A 24,653-nucleotide genomic window follows, 5' to 3' on the forward strand; every position below is an offset into this window, starting at 1 on the left:
GGGATCCACTGCAGTCAGTGGGTATGTATGCCCTGTGGGGGGAATCCAAATGTGCAACTCAGACGGGAAACCAAGGTAGTCAGGGAGCTTCATAGAATGAAGGGATCCAGCTGTGCAGTATGGAATCTAGTGTTTGTGTCAGTGAGAACCAGTGCAGTCAGGGATATGTACAGCTAGTGAGGGAATCTTACTGTACAGTTTGAACAGGAGATCTTGATAAAATGAGTGAATCCAGTGTGCGTAGGGGGTTGATCTTCGGAATGCAGTGTGATGATCTATCCGTGCAGCACATCTCGGGACTCAATAGCTGTCAGTGGATCTTTAAAGGATAAGAGCATGAGGCGATGGATACAGCCGCGCAATGCAGTCAGGGAATCCAGTGTGACAGTGGAATAAGTGCAGTCGGGATATTTATGGTGTAGCGAGGGAATCTAGCTGTTGATGCAGGGAAGGAAAACCGGGGGCACGGTTGTTTTATCTCTGGAGCAAGGCAATCCAGATGTGCAAAGTAATTCATACAGGTTTGCAGCTTAACAAGGAAGCCGAGCTGTGCAGTGCAGTTAGGAGACCCAGTGCTGCTCGATCACCTAGGACTCAGGAATTCAGTTGCTGACGCTAATTAAGCGAAGGCGCTTTGCAGTGTATCTCGGGAACCCAGCCTTGCAGTGTAGCAGGAAATTTGACTGTGTAGTTCAGCCAAAGGATCCAGATGTGGGCTGCAGCCAGAATACTCAGACATTGCAGGTGGGGGCGCAGCCATGCCTTGAAAGCTAAGAGATCGGTCCGTGCAGTGCTCTCACCTGGGAGCCCAGCCTAGCCAATGGATCCAGCAGTGCAGCCGAGAATCCATGTGTGCACTGCAGGCCCGGGGTTGCAGAGGTGTTATGCAATCAGAGAATCACACGGGGCAGGGACGCGCAACCAGGGTGTGCTGTTTCCAGTAATCCAGGTGTGCAGTGCCGGAAGTGGCTCTTTACAATGCAGCCAAGCATTCCATCTTTGTGGTGTGGCCTTGGAGAGCAGCCAAGCAGTGCAGCATCCAGAGGGTCCTAGCTGCCTACACAGTGCATTCACTTTTTGCAGTGCTTCTGAGAGTGAGCTCTTCACTGCAAGCAGAATGCACGTGGGTGTACACGGAGTTAGTGGCGACAGCGCCTGCCCTCCACCTATCGCCTCCACCTGGACTGTGCACTGGCAGCACTGCCTCCGCGCTGGAGCCGGTGCAGGCCTGCTCACCGAGCTGGGTCTGAAGCCTCTACCGCATTGGTTGCCTGGGTGGTCTCACCCGAAGCCTCGCGTGCTGATTTGATGATAAGTGGGAGTGGTCATCATCACGTTCCTGAAACCCTTTACATGCAAGTCGACCCTTTCTGTGGTCGAGATGTGCTAAATGTGGGCTCGACACTTGGCCGGTTTTCTACCGCCACCACCGGTATTAACCTCTGAAGGAGACAATGTGCTTCGCACCCATCACCCTCGGCCCTCCCCGCAACCTCCCGTGCAATACCCCCTTCACCTCTCACAGGCAGCGCCTGCCATGTCTCCTGAGCGCCCGCAGACACTACCCAACCGGCCTCGGAAGGATGAAAGGCATTGGCATTATGACTACAGTTTTTAACATTTACCAAGATGCACCCCAACTCTCCCAGAAACGATCACAATGAAAGTCCGCCATTTCACTCATTGAGTCATCCTTCCTTTTAGTCATCCATCCACCAATTAGTTCACACCATCCATCTATCCATCCACTACACCCATCTATCCATACCCCTTGCACTCACCCATCCATCCTTTAACTCATCCTTCCGCTCAGCCGCCCAGTCATCCATCCATTTACTCTTTCACTCACTCATCCATCCATTCATTTACTCTTTCACTCATCAATTCATCCATACATGCTTTCACTCATTTGTCTATCCACTCTCTAATCAATACTACTCTACTTCTCACTGTCTCCTACTCACGCTCTACTACTCACTCTACTACTCACTCTCTACTACTCACCCTCTACTACTTTCTACTCACTACTACTTTTTACTCACTCTCTACTATTCTCTACTCACTCTACTAATCTAATTCTCTTTACTACTCACTCTCTACTACTCACTCTCTACTACTCTCTACTCACTCTACTTCTCAACTGCGCTCTACTCACTCTACTACTGTCTGCTACTCTCTACTATTCACTACTCAAACTCTACTACTCACTCTCTACTACTCTCTACTCACTTTGTACTACTCTAATACTCTACTACGCACTCTACTACTCACTCTCTACTACTCACTCTCTACTACTCTCTCTACTACTCTACCTCTCACTACATCTACGCGCACACATAATGCACATATATATGTGTGTGTGTATATATATATATATATATATATATATATATATATATATATATATATTCAATCAATTTAGTTTCCGCTAGCGCTGAAACGCCGCCTTGACACGACCTCTTACGATGTGGGCTCGTGCTGGGTGGCGAGCCCTGCAATTCCTTTGTGATTCCACACGCTCCTCTCCGTATGAAAAAACACGAGCCCAAGTGCATCACGAGTGAGCAAGGGAGACTATCCCGAAACGCGTTGAGTTTTCTGTTGTCTTTTTGCTAAAATAAACACTTCTGGATGCACTTGGGCTCGTGTTTTTTCATACGGAGAGGAGCGTGTGGAATCACGAAGGAATATATATATATATATATATATATATATATATATATATATATATATATATATATATTCACTGAAAAAACCATAGGTTTCACACCAGTTATAGTTAGCTGGAAATTTTACTGATATAAAACCATTGAAATTCCCACGTTATAGTTAGTCGGACTCACTATAACTTGCGCGTGCAATGCACTGCTGATGACGTCACATATTACATCACTCATGACATGGTCAGTGACATCACTCATGACATCACTGATGACACCATCCAGTGAATATGTGTCTTTCTGAAAAATAAATATTAGTGAGTTATGTTTAAATATTTAAATACATATATTAGTGTTTCACTTTGTGTATAAGTGGCTACATGTGTTGATAAGTAGCTACATGCGTATGTATATGGGTTATTTGATATTTTTATTAGTATTAGTATGAGTGTCTATATGGTTTGGTGGAGGTATTACTTAGCACATAGATGCATGAGTGACTGACTCTTTGTTTGTATGTGTTTTGAAGACAGCATATGTACAGGACTGTATGGGTGGATGAGTGTCTATATGTGTTTGTTAGTGAGTGAATGACTGTCTCACTAGTGTCTTTATCAGTAACTACATATGTTTTAATCTAGTATATATGAATATTGATGTATATAACTGAGTATATGTGAGAGTAAGAGATTGTAAGATTTCCTGTTTAAATAAGTATGTGTTTCTATAAGTGATTGTTTAAGAGAATAAATATGTGTAATTTTCAATAGAAGTAAGGTGGAAGTGTGTGTATAACTCTATTTTCAAATAAATGGTTGTTCAATAGTTTATTTGCACGTGTGAATATGTGTGTGAGTAACTTTTGGATGAATGTCGGTGTGTAACAGAATGTATAGGTGTATCTCTTCATATGATGAGTGAGTATATGTATGAGTGACTATATAGAACTGTTGGTGAATGAGTGGATGAGTATATAGATAGTGGAAGTACAGAATTGCTTGTTGTAACTGATATAGGTATGTCCATTTTTTAAAAATTTCAGTTTCTATTTTTGAATATGTGTCTCAAGGGTTACTTTACACTGAGAGGAGGTCTGTCACTATGTCACAAGGATGGTGTCATCAGTGATGTCATGAGTGATGTCACTGACCATGTCATGAGTGATGTAATATGTGACGTCATCAGCAGTGCATTGCACGCGCAAGTTATAGTGAGTCCGACTAACTATAACGTGGGAATTTCAATGGTTTTATATCAGTAAAATTTCCAGCTAACTATAACTGGTGTGAAACCTATGGTTTTTTCAGTGAATTTAATAGGTTTTTTAAATGCTAATTCCTAACTATAACTGGTGTGAAACCTATGGTTTTTTTCAGTGAATTTCAAAGGTTTTTTAAATGCTAATTCCTAACTATAACTGGTGTGAAACCTATGGTTTTTTCAGTGTATTTCATAGGTTTTTTAAATCCTAATTCCTTTGTATATCGAGTTTCTAACCTTTTTTTTTTTTACAATTTGCTGTTTTTTTTAAGTATTCATTTTTTTTATAATTTTTTTTTTTTGCGCTCTGGGTGCGCGCTCGGGGAAGCTTTCAGCTAAGCTCTCCTGTAAGCTTCTCCGTGCGCTCATCTGAAAGCGCACCCAGAGCGCAACTGTCGTTCGTCAAAAAAAAATATGAATGAAAAGTTAATAATAATGCAAAACATTTCGTACCATACAAATAAAATTTGTTTTTTTTAATATGGAAAATGATTATGCATTTCTATTAAAGATTGATGACGTCACTTCGGCGCGCAACGTACGTGCCCTCGGAAGCGCATACGTGCGCGGCGCCTAAACGCACGCAAAAGCGCCTACGATCGCGCCACGTGTGCGCCCCGGAAGCGCCTACGATCGCGCTGCGTAAACGCACCCGGAAGTGCACCCGAGCGCGCATCGTAAGCGCGTCAGGTCATGTGACCCTAAAATAACACTTTTCATTGGTTGCTAACAGTTTTTTTTTACAATGAATGAAATCCCCACCCATTTCCTTCACTTCTTCTTTCACTTTTGTGACTGAAAGACCTGCCTTTTTTGCTGCTCCATATTCCTGGATTCATCATGGCTGCCAGATCATCCAGCAGTGAAGATGACTTCATTGATGAAGAGCCACCTACCCCAAAGGTGAAGGGACATTTCATTTGGAAATTCTTTAAATTCCCAGCAGACCAGAAGAAGGTGAATGCACCAAAAGTAGAGTGCAGGATCTGCAAAAAGGTCCTGTCACGGGGTAACCCCCAAAAAAAATACTCTTTTGGCAACTTCACTATGATTCGCCATGTGGAGACCAGGCACCCCCAGAATTTTGCCCGAGAAAGTGTCAGGGCTCTGGCACAGGAGGTTCCCAGAGGTGGGGCCTCTACATCAACAGGAGGAGCAACTTCTTCTGGAAGAGAACAATCTCAGGGGCAGGTGGCAAACATCCAACCTGCATTCAACCATGGGGTCGTCAGATGCAGATACTGCAATCAACCCCTCACCTATGGGGAGCAAAGTGTCCTGCTCATGGTTCGGGCATTAGAGAACCATCACTGCCCTTCCCACCCCTAATTTTTTTCTTTTCTTTTTGCTCCTGTTGAGCAGTTTCTATTCCCTGTTTTTGTTCCTCTTCAGTTAAAAGAAGAAAACCAAAAGTTCTTTTCAGAACTACCTCCAATTCTCATCAAAGAGCTATAATCTTAAAAAATGAAGAGTAAGTGAAATATAGTGCATTGATAATTGAAAGGAGAATGAGTAAGAAAGAACAGAAAGGTATGAGAGGTGAAAGGAAGTGAAGTAGGAGGACTGAAAGAAGGTGAGTGTTAGAAAAGAAATTTATGACAGTGAATAAACTGGAGGCCTCATTTCTGAAAAGTGACGCATCGCTACGTGAAAATAGCGATGCGTCACTTATCTGGACGCACTCCTTATGACATTCCACATATGTCATATTTAATATATGACTAATCAATTCGCAAGGAGTTACAGATATGTCAGTATTTCTGACATATCTCTAAACACAAAAGTAACGCATTGCAGGAGTGCGTCACAAAAGTGACGCAACTCCAGTAATGTGTCCTTTCACATGGAAAAAGCACCATGTGAAAGGTTTGCTGTGAAGCAGGCGCAAGATTTTGGCGCAACTGCATCCTAAAAGTGACGCACTGCGTCATTATTACCAAGCTTTTTGCAAGGAACACCCCCTCTGCATGCATTATACCTGACACTATTTTTTAAAAAGTGACGCATCTAGGTACATGGGTCACTTTTTAAAACTCTGCGCCATATTGTATCTGCATCAGGTATAATGTATGCAGAGGGGGCAATCCCTCGCAAAAAGCTTGGTAATAACAACGTACTGAAATCTATGAGATTTCCCTGCGTCACTTTTAGGATGCTATTGCGTCAAAATTTTGCGCCGGCCTCGCATCACTTTTATGTTTACACATATGTCAGAAATACTGACGTATCTGTAACTCCTTGCAACATGATTCGTCATACATTAAATATGACACATCTGGAATGTCATAAGGACTGTGTACAGAAAAGTGACGCATCACAGCAGCAGTGTAATAAAATGTGCCTCGTTGCACTATATTTAAAGGATGCAACAGCATCCTAAAAGTGACGCAGTGAAATCTCAAACATTTCACTGCGTCGCTATTACAAAGCTTTTTGTGGGGGAACACCCCCTCTGCATGCATTATACCTCACGCAGATATAATGTGGCGCTTGATTTTAAAAAGTGACCCATCTACCTAGATACCTCACTTTTTAAATATAACGCAACGCAACACATTTTTTTACACTACTGGTGCAATGCGTCACTTTTCTGTGCGCACTCCTTATGACATTCCAAGTAACGCATTGCTGGAGTGCGTCACAAAAGTGACGCAACTCCAGTAATGTGTCCTTTCAAATGGGGAAAGCAGCATATGAAAGGTCTTGCCTCAGTCTAACACCTGCTGTAAAGCAGGCACAAGATTTTGACGCAACAGCATCCTAAAACTGACGCAGTGAAATCTCAAAGATTTCACTGCGTCGCTATTACAAAGCTTTTTGCGGGAGAACACCCCCTCTGCATACATTATACCTGACGCTATTTTTAAAAAGTGACGCATCTAGGTACATGGGTCACTTTTTAAAACTCTGCGCCATATTGTATCTGCAACATGATTCGTCATACATTAAATATGACACATCTGGAACGTCATAAGGAGTGCGCACAGAAAAGTGACGCATAACACCAGCAGTGTAATAAAATGTACCTCGTTGCACTATATTTAAAAAGTGACGCATCTAGATAGATGCGTCACTTTTTAAATATTGCATAACAATGCGCATTTTTTTACACCGCTGGTGCGTCACAAAAATTGACGCACAGGAAGCGCAAAACTAACAGCGCAAGGCCTTCATAAATATAGTCCTGGATTTAGGGGGTCACAGGGGGTCTACTCTTCCCCCTTATGATCCAATCAGCTTCCTGCGCGCAATTCGCGTGTCGCGCCTGGAGCGCACTCCCGTGCGCGCACGGGAGAGCGCATATCCCCGCGCAAAACGAAAAAAAATTTTTAATGCCCTGCAGGACCCTATTTTAGTCCCTACATCAAACCTAGGGGGTCAGAGGGGGTCTACTCTTCCCCCTTATGGTCATTTGCCCCTTTTTTTTTCAAACCCCTTGTGTCTCGATTTTACCGAGACACAAGATGGCGGCCGCTCCGCACTGTTTAGAATGTTTACAGACAACTGAGATCCAATCAGCTTCCTGCGCGCAAGTCGCGTGTCGCGCCTGGAGCGCACTCCCGTGCGCGCACGGGAGCGCGGCTATAGATATATATATTTTTTTGAACCTAAATTACTCAAAATCCACTGGAGCACATATCTTGAGACATAGCAAAGGCACATCGGGCTACCAGTCCCTACAATTTTGCCAAGTTTGGTGGAAATCCATTCAGCCGTTCGGGCTAAAAGTGAAATCGACCGCCCTATGGAAATTAACATGGGGAAAACGCGTTTTGGGACCCCCCTTTTATCTCGGCCCCCGCTTGACGAATCCCCCCCAAACTTTCAGGGAAGGACCGGACCGCCATGAGACCATTTTCCTGAAAATTTCAGGCAGATTCGTCAACCGGCGCCAAAGTTATTCAAAATAGAATGTTGAGATTTAACATTGAAAATTATCCTAACTATAACTACCTACTGGCGACCGCCAGTAGGTAATATATATATATATATATATATATATATATTATATGTGCCAACTTTTATTTGTTTTGGTTTTTGAAACATAAATAAAACGCATTGTTATTTGCAATGTCAATATCTCAAACTCGCGTAAATACGCGATCTATTGCATTGCAAATGCAATAGATCTCGCATTTGCGAGTGATTAAGCTATTGGCATTGTAAATGACAATGCCAATAGCGAGGTACGAGGCAGGGATGTCCGTGCTCACCACTGCTCTTTGCGCTGTATATGGACCCCCTGCTTCGGAGGCTCGAAGCAAATAGGACCATCTTGCCTGTAAAGACCTTGGGTTGCGAGTATAAAGTACTTGCATACGCTGATGACGTAGCAGTCATTACTCCAGCTCCTACAGAGGCTATCAGGGAAATTGAAGGGGAAGCTGCGGAGTTTGGCCGAGTCTCTGAATATGCCCATAACGGCCCTAAAACACAAATAATTAAAAACAATAAGGTGGCCTGCTCTGATAGGCGGGTAGTGGAATCAGGAACATATCTGGGGATTAAGTCAGCAGACTTGGATAAAGTAGTAGCTAGGAACTTGGAGCCAATAATCGATAAGGCAAAAAAAGATCTCCATAGACTCCACAACCTTCACCTTTCTATAGTAGGACTGGTCAATGTTATAAAAATGATAGTGCTGCCAAAATTTGTATACATATTTAGGGCAATCCCGTTAACATTTGAGGCAAGGTGGTACACTATATTAGAGCAGGTGTCCAATAGATTTATATGGGCGCACAGCAAGACGAAGCGGGCCCTACAATATATGTCACTTCTTAGGAACCGTGGTGGGTGGGCTGTCCCGGACTTCAAAATGTATCATTGGGCGGCAGCATTGCAATATATGTCTGGGCTTATAGGGGGAGGTCTAGTGGAGATGGAGGACACTCCAGGCTCCACTGATATATATACATTATTGATAGCGGGGGGAGGCTCCCAATGCTTTTCTGAAATATACAGACCCTAGTTATTTCAAGAGAACTAAATTCAAGACCTTGATGGCTGCATACAAAATCTGGTCATTTAAGAAAAAAAACGGCCTTGGAAGATATAATGCGTACACACGGTTGTATGTAAATAATTCCCTTCCAACAGCAATCTTTGCAGACTCTGTCTTTTTAGACTGAGGGCGGCGTGGACTAGTGAAAATCGGGGACCTTATGGGCCCGCACGGAATGTCATGTTTTCCGACATCCAGCAGCTGTACGGTGTTGAGACAAGGAGCTTTTACAAATATTTGCAAGTTAGGAGCTTCTTGATGTCTAAAAAAGGGGGCGCAGCTGGGTTTGGCAAAAATTCGATCATGGAGCTCTTTGAAGACAGAGGAACTTGCACGATTAAGCAAATATATGCAGAATTAATAGTAAGCAGAGAAGACGACTTAGGGAAATTCGAACACAAGTGGGCTGAGAAACTTGGTGCTGGGCAAGACAGCTTCCAACTCTCATTAGAGCTAGGAAAGAATATTCTCTGTTCTGCTGCACTCCAGGCCCAACACTACAAAACAATATATTCATTATATTATACGCCCGCTAAGATTGCACAAAGGGGAGGCACATCTGGAACTACATGCCCTCGGTGTAGTAGTACAGACGCCGGGATAGTACACATATTTGCCACTTGTCTAAGTTTACAGCCATTGCATAAGGCAATAGAATCCTTACTTGAAAGATCATTGGGAATTAACACCACTCTTACAACACCAAGGATAATTCTGGGAGTGGAGAAATTCACTCTCTGTGTATCTATATAATTACTAAAAAAAACACAAAGGCTAAAGTGACGTTATCGTTAGGTTTTGAAAAAGGGATTAACAATTAATTTTTATGGACTAAGCAAAACACAAAAAAACCCAGATTGTTACTTTATTTTCTTGGCAATGGCAGTGCTACGTCTTTGTGTCTCCTCCGCATGGCTGGATCCAATGCCCTCTACATTTCATCAATGGCTGGTCAGACTCCTCTCTGTTTACAATCTTGAGAGGGGAAATATGCAAGGAAGGGTAAAAGGGGAAGAAGATTAGGTTTGCAAATATGGGAACCTCTGAATAATTGGAAAGATAGAGAAGTTACAAGCACGCATTTATGTTCCCCCACTGATCCGGTATCTATAATTCCCCCCATGATCATATGGTGGGTACCTTTATAATCTTAGGGACATTAGTTTGTTAAGAACTGCGTTTACAGGGGTTCTAGGGTTTATAGGGTTTTGTATGGTTTTGCCTCAAAGATATTCTTTTTACATGTCAAAATGTAAACCTATAATTTGTTTTTTTTTTTTTGCTTATAGGTTTGTTATTTTTTGGTTATTATTGTGTTGTGCCCTGCAAGGGTAAAAAAGGGAAAACATTTTCAATAATTATCCTCTTAAGTGCTGCGTCGGGGCGTTGGCCGACGGCAGCACTACCTCCCCAGTGCTGCGCACGACCATTGGACGTCCATTCAGCACTAGTTCCAATGGACAGCGCAGCACTGGGGAGGGATATTTGCGCCGCATCTATGAGGTTAAAATTAAAAAAAAAAAAAAAAAGTAAATGACAATGCCATTTATCTGTTTTCAAAACAACACATAAATAAAAATGTTGTCATTTACAATGCCAATAGCTCTAACTTTTGCAAAGGCGAGACCGTTGCATTATAAAGGCTTGTGTCTTCTGATGTTGCTTTTGGGGGAGGGCAGGAGGCGGAGAGAGGGTGACATCTTCACTCTGCTGCCAGGCTACTTGCTTCAGCTTGTTTCTCAGTGTGTTGCTCCACGACCTACCATTTCCTGCTACACACTTTCTTTTTTGTAAGACGGCCTGGCAGTTGCATACTGCTGCTTGGCCTCAAGCCTCCCAGTCTGTTTTTCTCCACTCCTGACCCTTTCTGTTCCACTGTGTTTGTGTGTGTTTCTGTGATGCCCTACCAGCAGGACGCTGCTGCAGGGCTGCTAACTCCTTTTGTGTTAGCGCACTCATGCATAGATGGTTTTTCAGTTTATGTTCTGCTATGTGTAGTGGATGTAGTCACACATTCTGCGCGTCCTAGACCTGCCTCTTCTCTGGTGCACAAGATGACCAGGCGCTCTTCACCAACGCCTCGGCTTGCACCTCGACGAGCACCCTGCGCGTCCGAGACTCTGCTTACTCCTGTGTGCCCACGATGACAAGACACAACCTCTGAGGGTCTCAAGCTGCAAAAGCATGCACACACAACGTTGCTTGGGACTTCTCCTGAAACTGTTAGGTTCCTGTGTTTCCAAACAGGGAGCCAGCTCACCTCGGGCCCCTGGGGTTCAAGACACGGCACAAAGCACAGTCTTCGTCAAGCAGGGGGACCCAGCCCCTCCTGGCACAGTCTGAACAGCCTCTTCCTTAGTTAGAACTGCAAACCGCTGATCAGCCCCAGATCACAAAGCAAGAGTTGGTCTTTCTCCAGCAGTCTGTTCAGTTGCGCCTTCCTTAGCAGAGGTTCCTCTTGACCACAAAATTGGTCCAAGCCTTTTCAGTCTAAATCCATTTCTGTTTCATTCCAACGTTCAGGGATGTCAGCTCTCATCGTTATGCTCCTTAATGTCTTTGAAGTTTGTTGTGCTCACAGGTCCCTGACCCCTCCCTAAATCAGTTTGGGTGTCTCCCTCCCAGTGTCACCTTTTTCCCTTTGATACTGGGGGTCTGGATCCTTAATCACTCAGCAGGAGATTGGTCAATTGGTTTATAGCACCATCCCAGGCCTTTTCAACTCCTGGGCTTCTCCTCCCCCTACTCTCCAGATGCAGGGCAGCCTGGTGCCATCTCAGACCTCTCCCAGCTCCTCTCACCTTTCAGATCCAGACCGTCAATCCTCATTCAATAGAGACACACAGAAATGCTTAAAGCACAAAACTCAGCAACTTTCTAAAAGAGTGGTTTCTGAACACCGTGACAAAACCACTTTCACAGAAAGATGTGTTCTGACACTCTGAGTTCATACATACTAAACTTCACCTCTCCATTTTAAACTTATAGGAAACTAGGCTAACAAACACAACACCCAGCCTCCCCCATTCTGTCCTATGGGCAGGATGACCTTTCAGCAGTGAAAAACGAAATTAAGTGTTTTTCACTGCCAGGACATAACACACACACCTTAGTATATGTCCTGCCTTTTACTTAACTGCACCCTGCCCTGGGGTTACCCGGGACCTACCACAGGGGCGCCTAATGTGTATGCAAAAGGGAAAGTAAGGCCTGACAAGTGGTTGCACTTGTCAGGACAACATGCTAACTTAGCAAGCTGCTCGCAGGCCCTACACTGCAGGCCTGAGTTCCCTTCTCCGCGTGCCTTTGCATTACTAGCCCTGGTACACACCGTGCACATCACTAGGGACTTTACTAGTAAGGCAAACATACCAATCATGGCCAACCATTTACCATTACACTTTACATAGGGAACACTTGTACTTTGACACTGATCAGCAGTGGCAAAGAAAGATGTCGAGTACTGAGAGGTCGGTGTCCGGCGGGATCACTAACGAGCCTTGGCAAAGGCAAGCCACGCAGGAACCAAAGAAGGAGCAACATCGGGATCAGCAAGGTCCAGGGGACCCGCCAAAGGCAGGAGTGTCCAGGCCGGCCCGAGCAATCAGGGGAGACCAAAAGAAACAAGTTTGACCCTCAAGAGGATCCACAAGCCTGAGGCACTGGAGTAGCGAAAGGACCCCAAGCAGCTCACCAAAAGATGCAGGCCACGATACACATGATGCGTTGTGGCTGAAAATTTTGATCACAGGAGGTGCTCTAGGATGGGGCTACTTGGAGCCTTAAGATCTTCTTGGAATGAAGCCAACAGGCCTTTGCAACTGCAAGATGGATGCAGCGCTCAGGGGTTCGGTTATTGCAACTCCCCGAGGGATACTGACCTCAACCTTGGTAAGAGGGCAGGGCAGGCCTCTGGAGCTATGGAAAACTAACACCTGTGTTGCGGAGCCCATGGAGTCCGGAGGAGCTAATGATCTGCAGACCGGTCGACTTAGTTGCGGTGCCTGCCAAATGCAGGGGTGTGACTCCTTCACTCCAAGGGAGATTTCTTCAGGTGTCTTTGATGCTTCACAAGTCCTAGACGGATCCTGTATGATGCACAGGCACAGACGATGCAGCAGACTTGAAGGGAGACTACGTTAGTCCCAAACAAAGTCCAGCGAAGTCCCGAGTGCCCAGACGGTAGAAGTGCAGTGGGGTCTGATCTGAACCTTATCCCAAGACAAATCTAGGTATCTACACCCCGGTAAGCCCTTAAGTACCCTAGGGAAAGGGTTGGAAAGATTCAGGTGACCCTCCCTGGGGAGGGTCAGGACAGGAGAGAGTTTACTCCCATGTCCTTTGTCCAGTTTTGCGTCAGAGTGGGAGCCAACAGCTGCCAGAACTGGTTTGAACTGGACTCTGCGCAGGGGCACCAAATGTGCACTTCATGCAGACTTTCTGGTGCTGGCAAGCGCACCCACCCAGTCCCAATACACTAAGTCATGTCTGGGAGGTGGTCACACCTCCCTGTGACAGCATGCCTTATGTTCTGCCTTCCCCTGCTAGAGCTTGGCTCAGCAGCTGGAGGGCAGAAATGTGTCTCTGGTCGGCAGCAACCATTTTGTGATGTCCAGGTCTGGAAGACTTTTACCGGGGACATGGAGAGACAGGAGAGCTCTTCCAGTGCTTGGAATCATACATCCTACACCTTTTTCGGTGTGGGAGTATGATTCCAACATATTTGGTACCAAACATGATGGGATTCGTTGCAACCGTATTCGAGAGGGTCATCACGTAAATACGCCATGCCCCTCTATATAGTATATGGCTGCTTCACTGACATCCCGGGAGAATGGACTCTTTAGGCTGCAGGGGTGTCCTGCTCATGCAGGGGCACCCTCTCACTTAGATCCAAGCACCCTGCCTTCAGTATTGCATAGGCCTGCTATATGGGTGGCTTATAGGTTCTAAGTGCAGTGACCCAAGATATAGTAAACCTATATCTTAAGTAAGTAGTGCAAGCACCAACTTACAGAGGCTGTAATGGCATGCCTGTAGTTCCATTTTGAATAGTCTCTCATGGGTGGCATAATACATGCTTCAGCCCATGGGAGACCTCTGGGCTACCTATGCCCTGGGCACCTTAGTGCCATATACTAGGGACTTATATGGGTACTCCAGTATCCAATCTGGGATATACCTAAGTACTGAACACAACAATTAAGGGAGAAAGCAGTTAGATTGAGGCCCTGATTAGCAGTAACCCAGTCAGAATATTCAAAAACAGCATTGCATCTAGCAAAATGTGGGGGAAACCATAGAAGTAGATCCTACTTTCCTACAATGAGTTATAAATACCTTATAGCAGGAGTTATACTAACTAGATATAACTATAACTGGTGAATTTCACGGATTTCTGAGTTTAAAAGGTTACATTGTCACAGAACTTTTCACCTAACTACAATGTCACTTTAACCTTTTGTATGTGCATACATAGATATATTTATTGTCTGTATCATACATTCAAATGTCATTGTAAGAGTTTCATAACTTGTACTTTTGAAGTGCCAGCAACTAGTGTGTAGAATCTCTTTTTTTAAATACCCTGCATTGACCCCTGCTATTCTTTTTTTTACCACAGCAATTGAGCTGTCCTTGCAAGAACAGAAACAACAACCAGCAGAAATTAAACCCTTATACCCATCTGTAGATTCACAGCAGGATAGTCAGAAGGTACCAAGGAAAGTCCGTGCTTTGTATGATTTTGAAGCAGTTGAGGACAACGAACTTACATTTAAGAGTGGAGAAATAATTATTGTTCTAGATGACAGGTATGTTGTGTACTTTTCAAAATTGTACTTATTCTTTCAAATATGTCAGAGTGCATTAGTCAAAAAAAAAAAGAGAGACGGGGTCATTTACTTCAATGTTGTATTTTACGAATAAGCAGATTGTAATCATGTTAAGCCTTTCATCTGTAAACCAATTGTGCCTATATTGTATTAATAGCTTCCTAGTTTTAGATCTTGCATAAATGCTCATTGTATAAATTATTGCCCTGCATATAGTGGCAATTTAATTTTGCGTAATGGTGTAAGCAGTTAACTTTCAACGTGCTTATCTTCTTTCCAAAATTGTTGGGGATGCTTCTACCCTGATGTCTAAACTACTCTTTACTTTAGTTATGTCAACTATTATTTGGAAAGGGACTCTGTTGCAGTAATGTCATTTTCCTTCCAGCCCTACTTCCCTATGTTTGTCTGCAATGGACCCACTTTATTAAATGCCATCTGTCAACTCATTTAAAAAACCTGTCCTCCTTACAGTTCAGTTCTGCATATCACACTTTGGGATTATGTCCTGCTTCGACCTCAGACATTTCAGTCTTTTGAGATGAAAAATCTTACCGTTTCTGCCAGTGAGTCTAATTTCGTTTTTGTTACCAGCTGAATATCTTTTTGTGACAATGAGTAACCCAAAGTATAGGAGTAATCCAGTTGAAAGGGCCTTAAGGATGAGTATGCATAGGTGGGTTACTGAGGTTAGGGTTAGAATCTAAAGGGCAGAGTTCATGCAGTGACATGCAGAGGTGATTTGTACTATGTAGTTTTCGATAAGGATGGTCTTAACCGTAAATAACTCATCAAATTGTTGTTTAGTACTTGAAGCAGGGAGATTTGAGGGGAAAGACCAAGAAGGTCAGAGAACCTTTTTACAAATGAAAAATATCTCTGAATGTTTCTAGCGAAGATGCTAATTCTGTGTGCAGCAGAAATCACCTATGTGTACAGAAGCAGCTTAGTTTTAAAGTTTTACTTGTGATCTCCTGTGTCTGAAGAACACAATTTACCTTCTGGTTGTCCTATTGAACATTTGAAGATATGAAGGACTTTGGTAGACCAGAGGATGCTCTTAATATTTTCCTTAATTAAGAGCCCAGATTCTGGGACACTGGTTTTGGTTTTGAAGGATAGCCATTTATTCTAATCTGGATGCCTGATCAAACTTGGGATTTTGGAATTCTTCTTTTCATGATGGCTTGGAAAGACCACCCACATTTGAATTGCACTCTTTTTACATATAGACATAATTGCATTCTCACAAGTATGCTTTGCTTGGAGTTTCCTCTTTATTAGAACATTTACTTCTGCTGCAAATCTCTAACCTCTTTGATGTTATTTGCCATTTTCATATGAATAATGTTTTTTAGAATTAATCTTGCATTCCAGTATAAACTGGTTTGACTTGCTTTTCTGCTTCACTTCCACTTTTTAAAATATAGTTCTGCTGCCCATGCTTGGAGAGTTCCTCTCCCCTGCCAAACCAGTGCAATGTGGGGTGCCACAAGGGTCGGCGCTAAGCCCGACCCTGTTAAACATCTATGTGGCCCCACTTGCTAGGTTAGTAAAATCGCTGGGGATGGAGGTGGTATCATATGCAGATGATACTCAGATCATGGTGTCCTTGGCTCAATCGGTTGACACTGTTGCATTCAGCTTCAGGAACTGCATGCAAGCAGTTTCTGAATGGATGATTCAAAATTCATTAAAGCTAAACGGTGACAAAAGGGAGGTGCTGATCTTCGGCAAGGATAGGGATGTGTGGTCTAGTGAGTGGTGGCCCCCTTCATTGGGAACCTGCCCGACCCCATCGCACTCAGCTAGGAACCTTGGTGTTCTTATAGACACCTCGTTGTTTTTGAACCTTCAGGTAGACAGAACCGTGGCCACTTGCTGGGGAGTTATTAGGATTCTTAGAAGAATCGCTCACTATCTGTCCCCCCAGGCTCGAAAACAGACCATGGTCACGCTGGTCTCCTCTCGGCTAGATTATTGCAACTCTTTGTATGCAAATATCAATAAGGCCCTGATCCAACGCCTGCAGAGTGTTCAGAACGCAGCCGCCAGATTTGTTATGGACATTTCCATCTCTTCCTCTGCTACGCTAGCCAGGAAGGACCTTCACTGGCTCCCAATCCAGTTTAGAATTTCATTTAAAATCTTGTGTCTGGTTTTTGGAGCCTTATCTGTGGGCCCCTCGGATGCCTTAGGCTCCTTGCTAACATGTTATACTCCCAGCAGGAACCTTCGCTCCTCCAACAGGAATCTTCTGTGAGTTCCTCGCATTAGGAAGGTCAGATGGGGAGGAAGGGCTTTTGTTACTGTGGCTCCTCGACTGTGGAACTCCCTGCCTGTGGAGTTTAAGGCGCTACTGTCGCTGTCCCTCTTTAAAAAGGCTTTAAAAACTTGGTATTTTAAAGAGGCCTATTAGTAAGCTTTCACCGGGCATAAAACAGGTATTTGGATTAGGCGCCTTGACGCCCATTGGGCTAAGTAGCGCATTATAAAACTCTGTTCATTCATGTAGAACCAATCTTAACATATATTCCTGCCCAGCATCCTCGAATCCCCAAAAGGTGGGAAAAAGTTAACTGCCCCAAAAATGGGGAAACATTTAGATATTCTCACCATTTGAATACAAATTACTTGGGGGGGGGGGGGGGGGGGAGGGGTCTGAACAATTGATACAGGCAGGCAAGTTTGTATCCCATCACTACTTGTAGACAATTCCATTTAAACCAAGTAATTCAGCAGACAAAACGTGGCTATGATATATTAAACGTTTTCATCAACAAATTAACCCTAGTAATGGTTTGAATAGATTTAAATAAATGCTTTTCATCACTCACCTCTTGATAAGTTGTTGGTTGGAACCTGAAAATGCTTTTCATGATGCCAAATACTTTGGGGGTTACCTTCTTTATGTAAATGCCTTTTGACTAAGAGCAGCTGATCATTTAAATATTGAACTGTGAGTGCCATTATTCTAAAGCAGATTTTTTTAAAATTTCTCCTCTCCTTAGTGACAGCAATTGGTGGAAGGGAGAAAATCAAAGGGGAATAGGATTGTTTCCGTCTAATTTTGTGTCTTCTATGTTAAATGTGGAGCTTGAGTCTGGTAAGTTCACTGCTGTTAATAATTTAGTCACTATGTGCTTATTTTGTATCTTAACCGTGTACAGGGTTTTGGTCATTATCGAACAGTAACCTATTGATATAAAATCTTCCAGCATTTAACCTGAATTGTGCACACATTTTAGGCCAGGAGTCTGAACGTCTCAGTAGTCAAGATTGGATACAATCTGCTTCTTTACACTCTGAAGATGGCTGCATCAAATATGATTGTCTCTAAACGTAGCATCAACTTAAGCTCTTCGTGCATATTCCAAGCTTTAAAGACTTGAGACATTAGAATCTTAGTTCATACGTTTATTGTTAAGCGATTGCATTTTTGATAGGTTTACCTAAATACTGCTTTGAACCCACCAGTCTTAAAGATTATAAGAAGTGGGACAGGATCACAACATTGGCAAACCTCCATGACCTAAATATGTGCTATCAAGGTACTTGAACTAAGGTACTTGCAGCACCTTTGCATTTATAGTGGTGAAAGACTAGGAGCAAAAGATCCTTTTAGTCTCATTCTGCTCTCATTGTGCCAGCTTTATTGTGACTTGCTGTTTGATGCTCAAGTTTGTCCTCTGTATTATTTGCCTGATGCAAGCACTCTGAATATTCTTTTCCACTGATGAGCCTGAAGTTTAAAATTCATTATTTGGGGCATCAGACCTTTCATTTGAGATTTAGTATGTTTAGTTTCTATTTCTCATCTCCAAGTAAGTTGGGTTCTCTTACTTTGTGTCTGCTCATGGATTACTGGACGGTCTCCACCAGGTTAGTCATCTAGTTCATTTTCAGTGCTGCCTTCTGCATTGGCCTAGTCCACTATCTTTCTTGTTATGCAATTAATTTGTGTGTTGGAATCATTCTGAGAGAAATTTCAAAGCAACCCAGCATTTCTCACTTTCCTTCATTAGCTGATTAAATAGGGGAATTTCAAATTAAAATGGTAAATATGCTTGTTTATCATTGGCCTTTGTCAGTATAGACTACTGCTCAGATGACACCTAAATGTTTAGAACATTTACCAATGTAACTGCCTTATCTGAAAGAGACACGTTAGTGATAGATTCCTTACCTTAATATCTCCAGGTGTCAAGCTGGAACCGTAAAGTTTTCGTCAACAGTACCCCTGTGCGTCGGTATGCGTTGTCATACAGCCCGCGTGCGTTGTAGTGGGCAAGATGACGTCGCTGGAGCCACTTAGACATGCCTACATGCACCGACGTCAGTTCTTTCTTTTTCCGCGCCAGCAAGTGCTGATCCGGAGAGAGCGGTACCCCCAGTCACTTTTTGACTGAGTTTTTTTGGACTTTTGTCTCTGTTTTTTGAGTATTTATACTCCAGGTGCATAGGGATGCCCAGTTTTAAGTCTTGCGCGGCCTGCCCCTTCACGATGTTAGTTACGGACCCGCATCGTGAGTGTCTCTAAATCGTGCCCCCTCTGCCGGACCATGGCTCCGAAAACTTTGCGGGAGCGGTCCCGAAAGTGGCAAGAGTACTGGGAGTCTGCTCCGCGTCGTTCCCGGTTCCGTGGGAGGTCAAGGGACCGGACGTGGAGCCATCACCACCATTCGAAGTATTCGCACTCGGAGTCCGGTAAGGCGAAGCACAAGAAGTCGAAGAAGCGCCGTCGCTCTTCGCCTTCCCCTAGCCGGTCGCGCCTGAGGGTGCAGGTGGCACCGCCCCTGCGGCTCCGGTGCAGCCTCCGCAGTTGCCGATGGCCTACCTGCCCTTTCTGGGTCCATCGGCGTCTCCGGCTCAGCTGCAGGAGTTCCTGTCAACCATGGCACATGTCTTTGGACCTTCCTGCCCTGCTGGAGCTCCCTGTTGGTGGTCCTCGGTCTTTGACATCGCCCGCTCCGGCCCCGACGTCGTCGACGACTCCGGTCTCGACGCCGAGAGATCACCATGGATCCATGCATGGATCCCTGTCCATGTCGTTTGGCCCTGTACGACCTCCACCGACGGCGCCGCCGTTGGCCTCAGACCCGGCCGCCGCTGTGCCCGGCCTCCTCCCCGATATGGAGCTGGTGCTGGAAGGGTGTCCGACGCTGATTCCACCGCAGTTTGGGAATTTCTTTCCCTTTGTCCACCCACCTCTGTATGTTCCACCTGTTCGGCAGGCTATGGAGGGCGGGGAGGACTAGGAGGGGTCTGTGGACCCTTTCGCAGCTCAATGCGAGCTAGACCCGGGCTGGGATGAGAATACGTCGGATGCAGGTGACCAGGATTGTGCTCCGGAACCTGGCGCACTGTCTCCTACAGTGGCTACGGAGGGGGGTGGTTTATACTCTATGGTGTTGCGTTGGGCAGCCGAGGCTTTCCACCCCGAGTTCCCTACCGTGGCCGTCCGGACTAATCTACTGACAGAGGTGCTTCAGTAAGTGTCTTCTTCTACTGAGCCACTGCTGCCCTTTAATGATGCACTCTCAGATGTTCTTTTGGGCACCTGCTAACACAGGAGCTCCTGTGGACAAGAATGTTGCTGGACGCCATTGCCTAGCCCCGGGCAACCCCATTTCCTCTTCCAACACCCTACCCCGAGAGCTTGGTTGTCCAAGACTCTGTGTCTCCGAGTGCGTTCCCTTCCGCACCTCCGGACAGATAATCCAAGAAACTGGAGCAGTTTGGGAAGAAGATTTTTTGTTCTGCCAGTTCGGTACTGCAGTCTATGAACACTGCATGCCTCTTGGGCCGTTATTCCCATTCTGTGTGGAATACAGTTGCGCAAGTGCTGCCTCAGTGTCCAGTGGAGCCTCGGACCATACTCTCCCAAACTATTGCTATGGGGAGAGACGCAGCCAAGTTAACCATCCGTTGTGGTCTTGACACTGCTAACTTGCTGGGCAGGGCAATTTCCACGACAGTGGCGTTACGTGGATGAGGACCACTGGCCTTTCTTGGGATATCCAGAAAACATTGATGGACATGCCAGTTCGGCGATAAGGCAGATTGTGTGTTGGAACTTTTTAAGTACTCCCGGGCTACAACCAAGTCCTTAGGCCTTTGGGCCACATGCCCTCCTTCCGCTTCTGCTTTTCGCTCCTTTCGTGGCCAAGGAAGGGGCGCCCAATCACGTTTGTTTCAAAGCAACAAGCCTGCGCAGCAACAGTCACAGCACAGCTGCGGATGTGGGACCCGCAGAGGCGGGTCACGGGGCCAGCGTGCAGTCCACCACCCCCCCTGCTGCCACTGCCTCCAAACCTTCCTAGTCCAAATAAGGACAAAGGCCTGCGTCCTATCGTAGACCTTCAGAACGTCAATCGCTTACTCCGGAAGGAGAAGTTCAAGATGCTCACGCTTGCTCAGGTCTTGTCTGCCCTCGACCCGCAAGACTGGATGGTAGCTTTGGACCTGCAGGCCGCTTATTTTCATATTCCCGTCCTGCCGGCCCACCGGCGTTACCTGCAATTCATGGTAGGACAGGAGCATTTTCAGTTCATCGTGCTCCCCTTTGGCCTTACAAGCGCCCCTCGGGTGTTCACGAAAGTGATGGCGGTAGTCGCAGCTCATCTGCGCAGATCAGGAGTTTAGTTTTCACCTATCTCGACGACTGGTTGTTGAAGGTAGGCTCGCCCCAAACAGTCGTCTCCCACCTCCAGACTACTGCCGGCTTCCTGCATTTTCTGGGGTTCCTCATCAACATGCTGTAGTGGCACCTGATACCCTCTTGGAAGCTCCTCTTCATTGGGCGGTTCTTAACACGGTGCAGTTTTGGGTTTATACTCCCGAACAGCGAGTCCGGGACATCCGGGCTATGATTCCGATCTTTCAGCCCTTGTCCTGGGTTTCGGTCAGGACGACTTTGAGGCTGCTGGACCTCATGGCCTCCTGCATCGTGCTCACCAACCATGCCAGATGGCGTATGTGGGCTCTGCAGTGGGACCTGAAGTTCCAGTGGGCACAGCATCAGGGGAACCTGTCAGACCGAACTCAGCCGCCGGTGCCTGATGGATCACAAATGGCATCTTCACCTGAAGGTGGAGCAAGGTCTCTTTTGACAGTGGGGAGAGCCTTGGTTAGATATATTCGCCACGGAAGAGAACGCGAAATGTCAGCTGTTCTGCTTGTTGGAACTTCCAAGGCGGCACTCGCTCGGCGACACTTTTCATTGCGAGTGGAGCTGCGGTCTATTGTACGCCTTTAAGCCTATACCACTTCTACCCAGAGTACTGAAGAAGATCAGACACGACTGGGCCCAAGTCAATATTGTGGCTCCGGACTGGGCTCGAAGAGTTTGGTATCCCGAGCTACTCAGTATGAACATGGATCACCCGATCTGACAGCCTCTTCGGGAGGATCTTCTGTCGCAGCAGCAGGGGACGGTCCTTCACCCGAACCTGTCCAGTCTCCACCTACATGCGTGGAGATTGAGTGGCACCAGTTAATTCCTTTTGAATGGCCTCCTGAAGTCTCTGATGTCATTCTGGCAGCAAGGCGTCCCTCCACTAAGTCGGTAAATGCCTGCAGGTGGAACACATTTGTGGCATGGTGCACAGCGAAGGCTGTGGATCCCCTTTCTATCCACCTTTCAGGGGTCCTTTTGTTCCTTCTGTCTCTGGCCCGGCAGGGCTCTGCTCTGGTCACTATTAAGGACTACCTTTCTGCAATCCCGGCCTTTCTCAGGCTCCCTGATCAGCCCTCTCTTTTCAAGTCCCCTGTTGTTAGTAGATTTCTCAAAGGCATTACTCACCTTTTCCCTCCTATTCTGTTTCTGATGCCGCAGTGGTACTTGAATCTGGTTCTTACTTTTCTGATGTGCGCTCCTTTTGAGCCGCTTCACAACTGTCCTCTTCGTTTATTGACTTTGAAGACTGCTTACCTGGTTGCTATCACCTCCGCTAGGCGCGTGAGTGAGCTCCTGGCTCTTTCCTGTAAGCCACTTTTTCTGTCGGTTCATCCAGACAAGGTTGTGCTTCGCACTCGTTCTTCCTTTTTGCCAAAGGTTGTCACTGCCTTCCACATTGGGTAAACTATCACCTTGCCCACTTTCTTTTCGCCTCCTTCCAGAGAGGAAGAGAGGCTCCACCATCTGGACCCAAAACGTGCGCTTTCATTCTATTTGAATCGCACACAACAGTTCTGTGTGGATGACCAGCTTTTTCTTGGCTACGTGGGCGCCAAGAAAGGCCGGGCTGTACACAAGAGGATTATCTCCCACTGGGTCGTCTTGTGTATCAAAGCATGTTATTCTCTGACTAAAAAAGGATCCTTCGGTGCGGTTGTGCTACCGTTCTACCAGGGCGACAGCAGCTACTACTGCATTGGGACGTGGTGTCCCCCTGCAGGACATCTGTCAGGCAACCACGTGTGCCTCGCTGCACACTTTTACTAAGCATTATTGCCTTGACAGTCCAGTCCGGAGAGACGGCTTTGTTGACCGTTCTGTCCTCTGTGACTTTCTCGTGTGATCTTTGTTCGCAGACCCACCACCGGGGTTGGTATTGCTGGGGTATATATTCTAAGGTAAGGAATCTATAACTAACGTTTCTCGTTCAGATGCACAAGTTACTTACTTGTGTAACGATATATCTGTAAGAGACATTAGTTAGTGATAGATTCCTTGCCGCCCCACGCATCCTCTCTGTTCTGCAAACTGATTTCTAGGGTTAAGTTCATCGCTTTTAGGGCCCTAGTTTCAATGCACCAGTGGTCAGTATCTTGCATGGGTCTGTGTTCCTGGCACGGAAAGACGTGTACAGAACTGACGTCAGTGCCCGTGGGTGCGTTTAAGTAGCTCCAGCGATGTCATCTCAGCAACTACGACGCCAACGGCGTATGCGGAGCCGTACGACGCAGCCTACCGATGCGCAGGGGTACTGCTGACGAAAAGTTTCCAGATCCAGTGTGACGCCTGGGGATATTCTAAGGTAAGGAATCTATCACTAACTAATGTATCTTAAAGATCTATCATTACACAAGTAAGTAACTTGTGCTTTTTGCTAGTATCCTTCACTGGCACCTCAAGAAATGTAATCAACAACATTTTGGTTTATTTCTGTCACTCTGAATGATCATTGACTCTAATCTGCTCTGTTCATCCACTCCAAAAGGAAAGTCAGGTGACATTGGGCATCCGTCCTGCAAAGGAGGGAGGGAGTTGTATTTGATTTTATGTCAGAACACATCTGGAGCAGAATACTCATCTCCCAGGTTTAAGTGAAGAGGCCATTAATTGTCCAGATGGTAGAATGAAATTCCTGCTTAAAATCCTTTCTAGACACATAGAACAGTGTAGCAGCACATTCAGAGCAGATGTTTTGCCATTGCTACCGTCTGTGTCATTCTTGCTGCTTGATGTAGGGCATTCAGTGTTATCAGAACAGTAACTCCCTTGTTTCTGATTAATCTAATTTTTAATCGCAGAAGATTTTTTGTCTAATGCTTGTGTGTGTAACAATGCCTATGTGTGGCTTTGAACTTCACATTGGTGGTCAGTGCCCAGGATGAATGGGGTGTTTTGGCAGTTTGACGCCTACAATACTTACTAAAGGTAGATGACATAGTCTTATATCTTCATCTTGAGCCCAAAAGAGTAAGGGAAGTTTTCCAGAGAAACCCTGATGATAGGCAAGGTGGCTTTGGAGACCTTGATGCCTCTCAGACATGTATGATCAGTTTGCTTGTTTCCGGTCCAGGGAAGACCTGGCTTGGCACTTCGGGCTGTACTGTTCCTATGAGGAACATGGTCAAGACGGATTTGCATATGGCTGTGTCTGAACCTGGGTGGTGAAGTGATCTAAAGAACTATGATGGATTCAAACCAGATTTGTGACTATGGGT

At 45.4% G+C, this 24,653-nt stretch overlaps 1 protein-coding gene across 2 annotated transcripts in view; it reads left to right on the forward strand.

Annotated features, from left to right (window-relative positions):
• LOC147731591 (signal transducing adapter molecule 2-like) overlaps positions 1 to 24,653 on the forward strand; it is a 520,259-nt gene that overhangs the window by 204,432 nt on the left and 291,174 nt on the right. For both annotated transcript variants that reach the window (XM_086956701.1, XM_086956702.1), the window contains exons 7-8: positions 14,549 to 14,738; positions 17,771 to 17,865. In XM_086956701.1, the coding sequence (XP_086812827.1) occupies positions 14,549 to 14,738; positions 17,771 to 17,865 (285 nt within the window). The remainder of the gene's footprint in view (positions 1 to 14,548; positions 14,739 to 17,770; positions 17,866 to 24,653) is intronic.

Source organism: Lissotriton vulgaris, chromosome 2_1, assembly GCF_964263255.1.
Source record: "Lissotriton vulgaris chromosome 2_1, aLisVul1.2, whole genome shotgun sequence".
NCBI lineage: Eukaryota > Metazoa > Chordata > Amphibia > Caudata > Salamandridae > Lissotriton > Lissotriton vulgaris.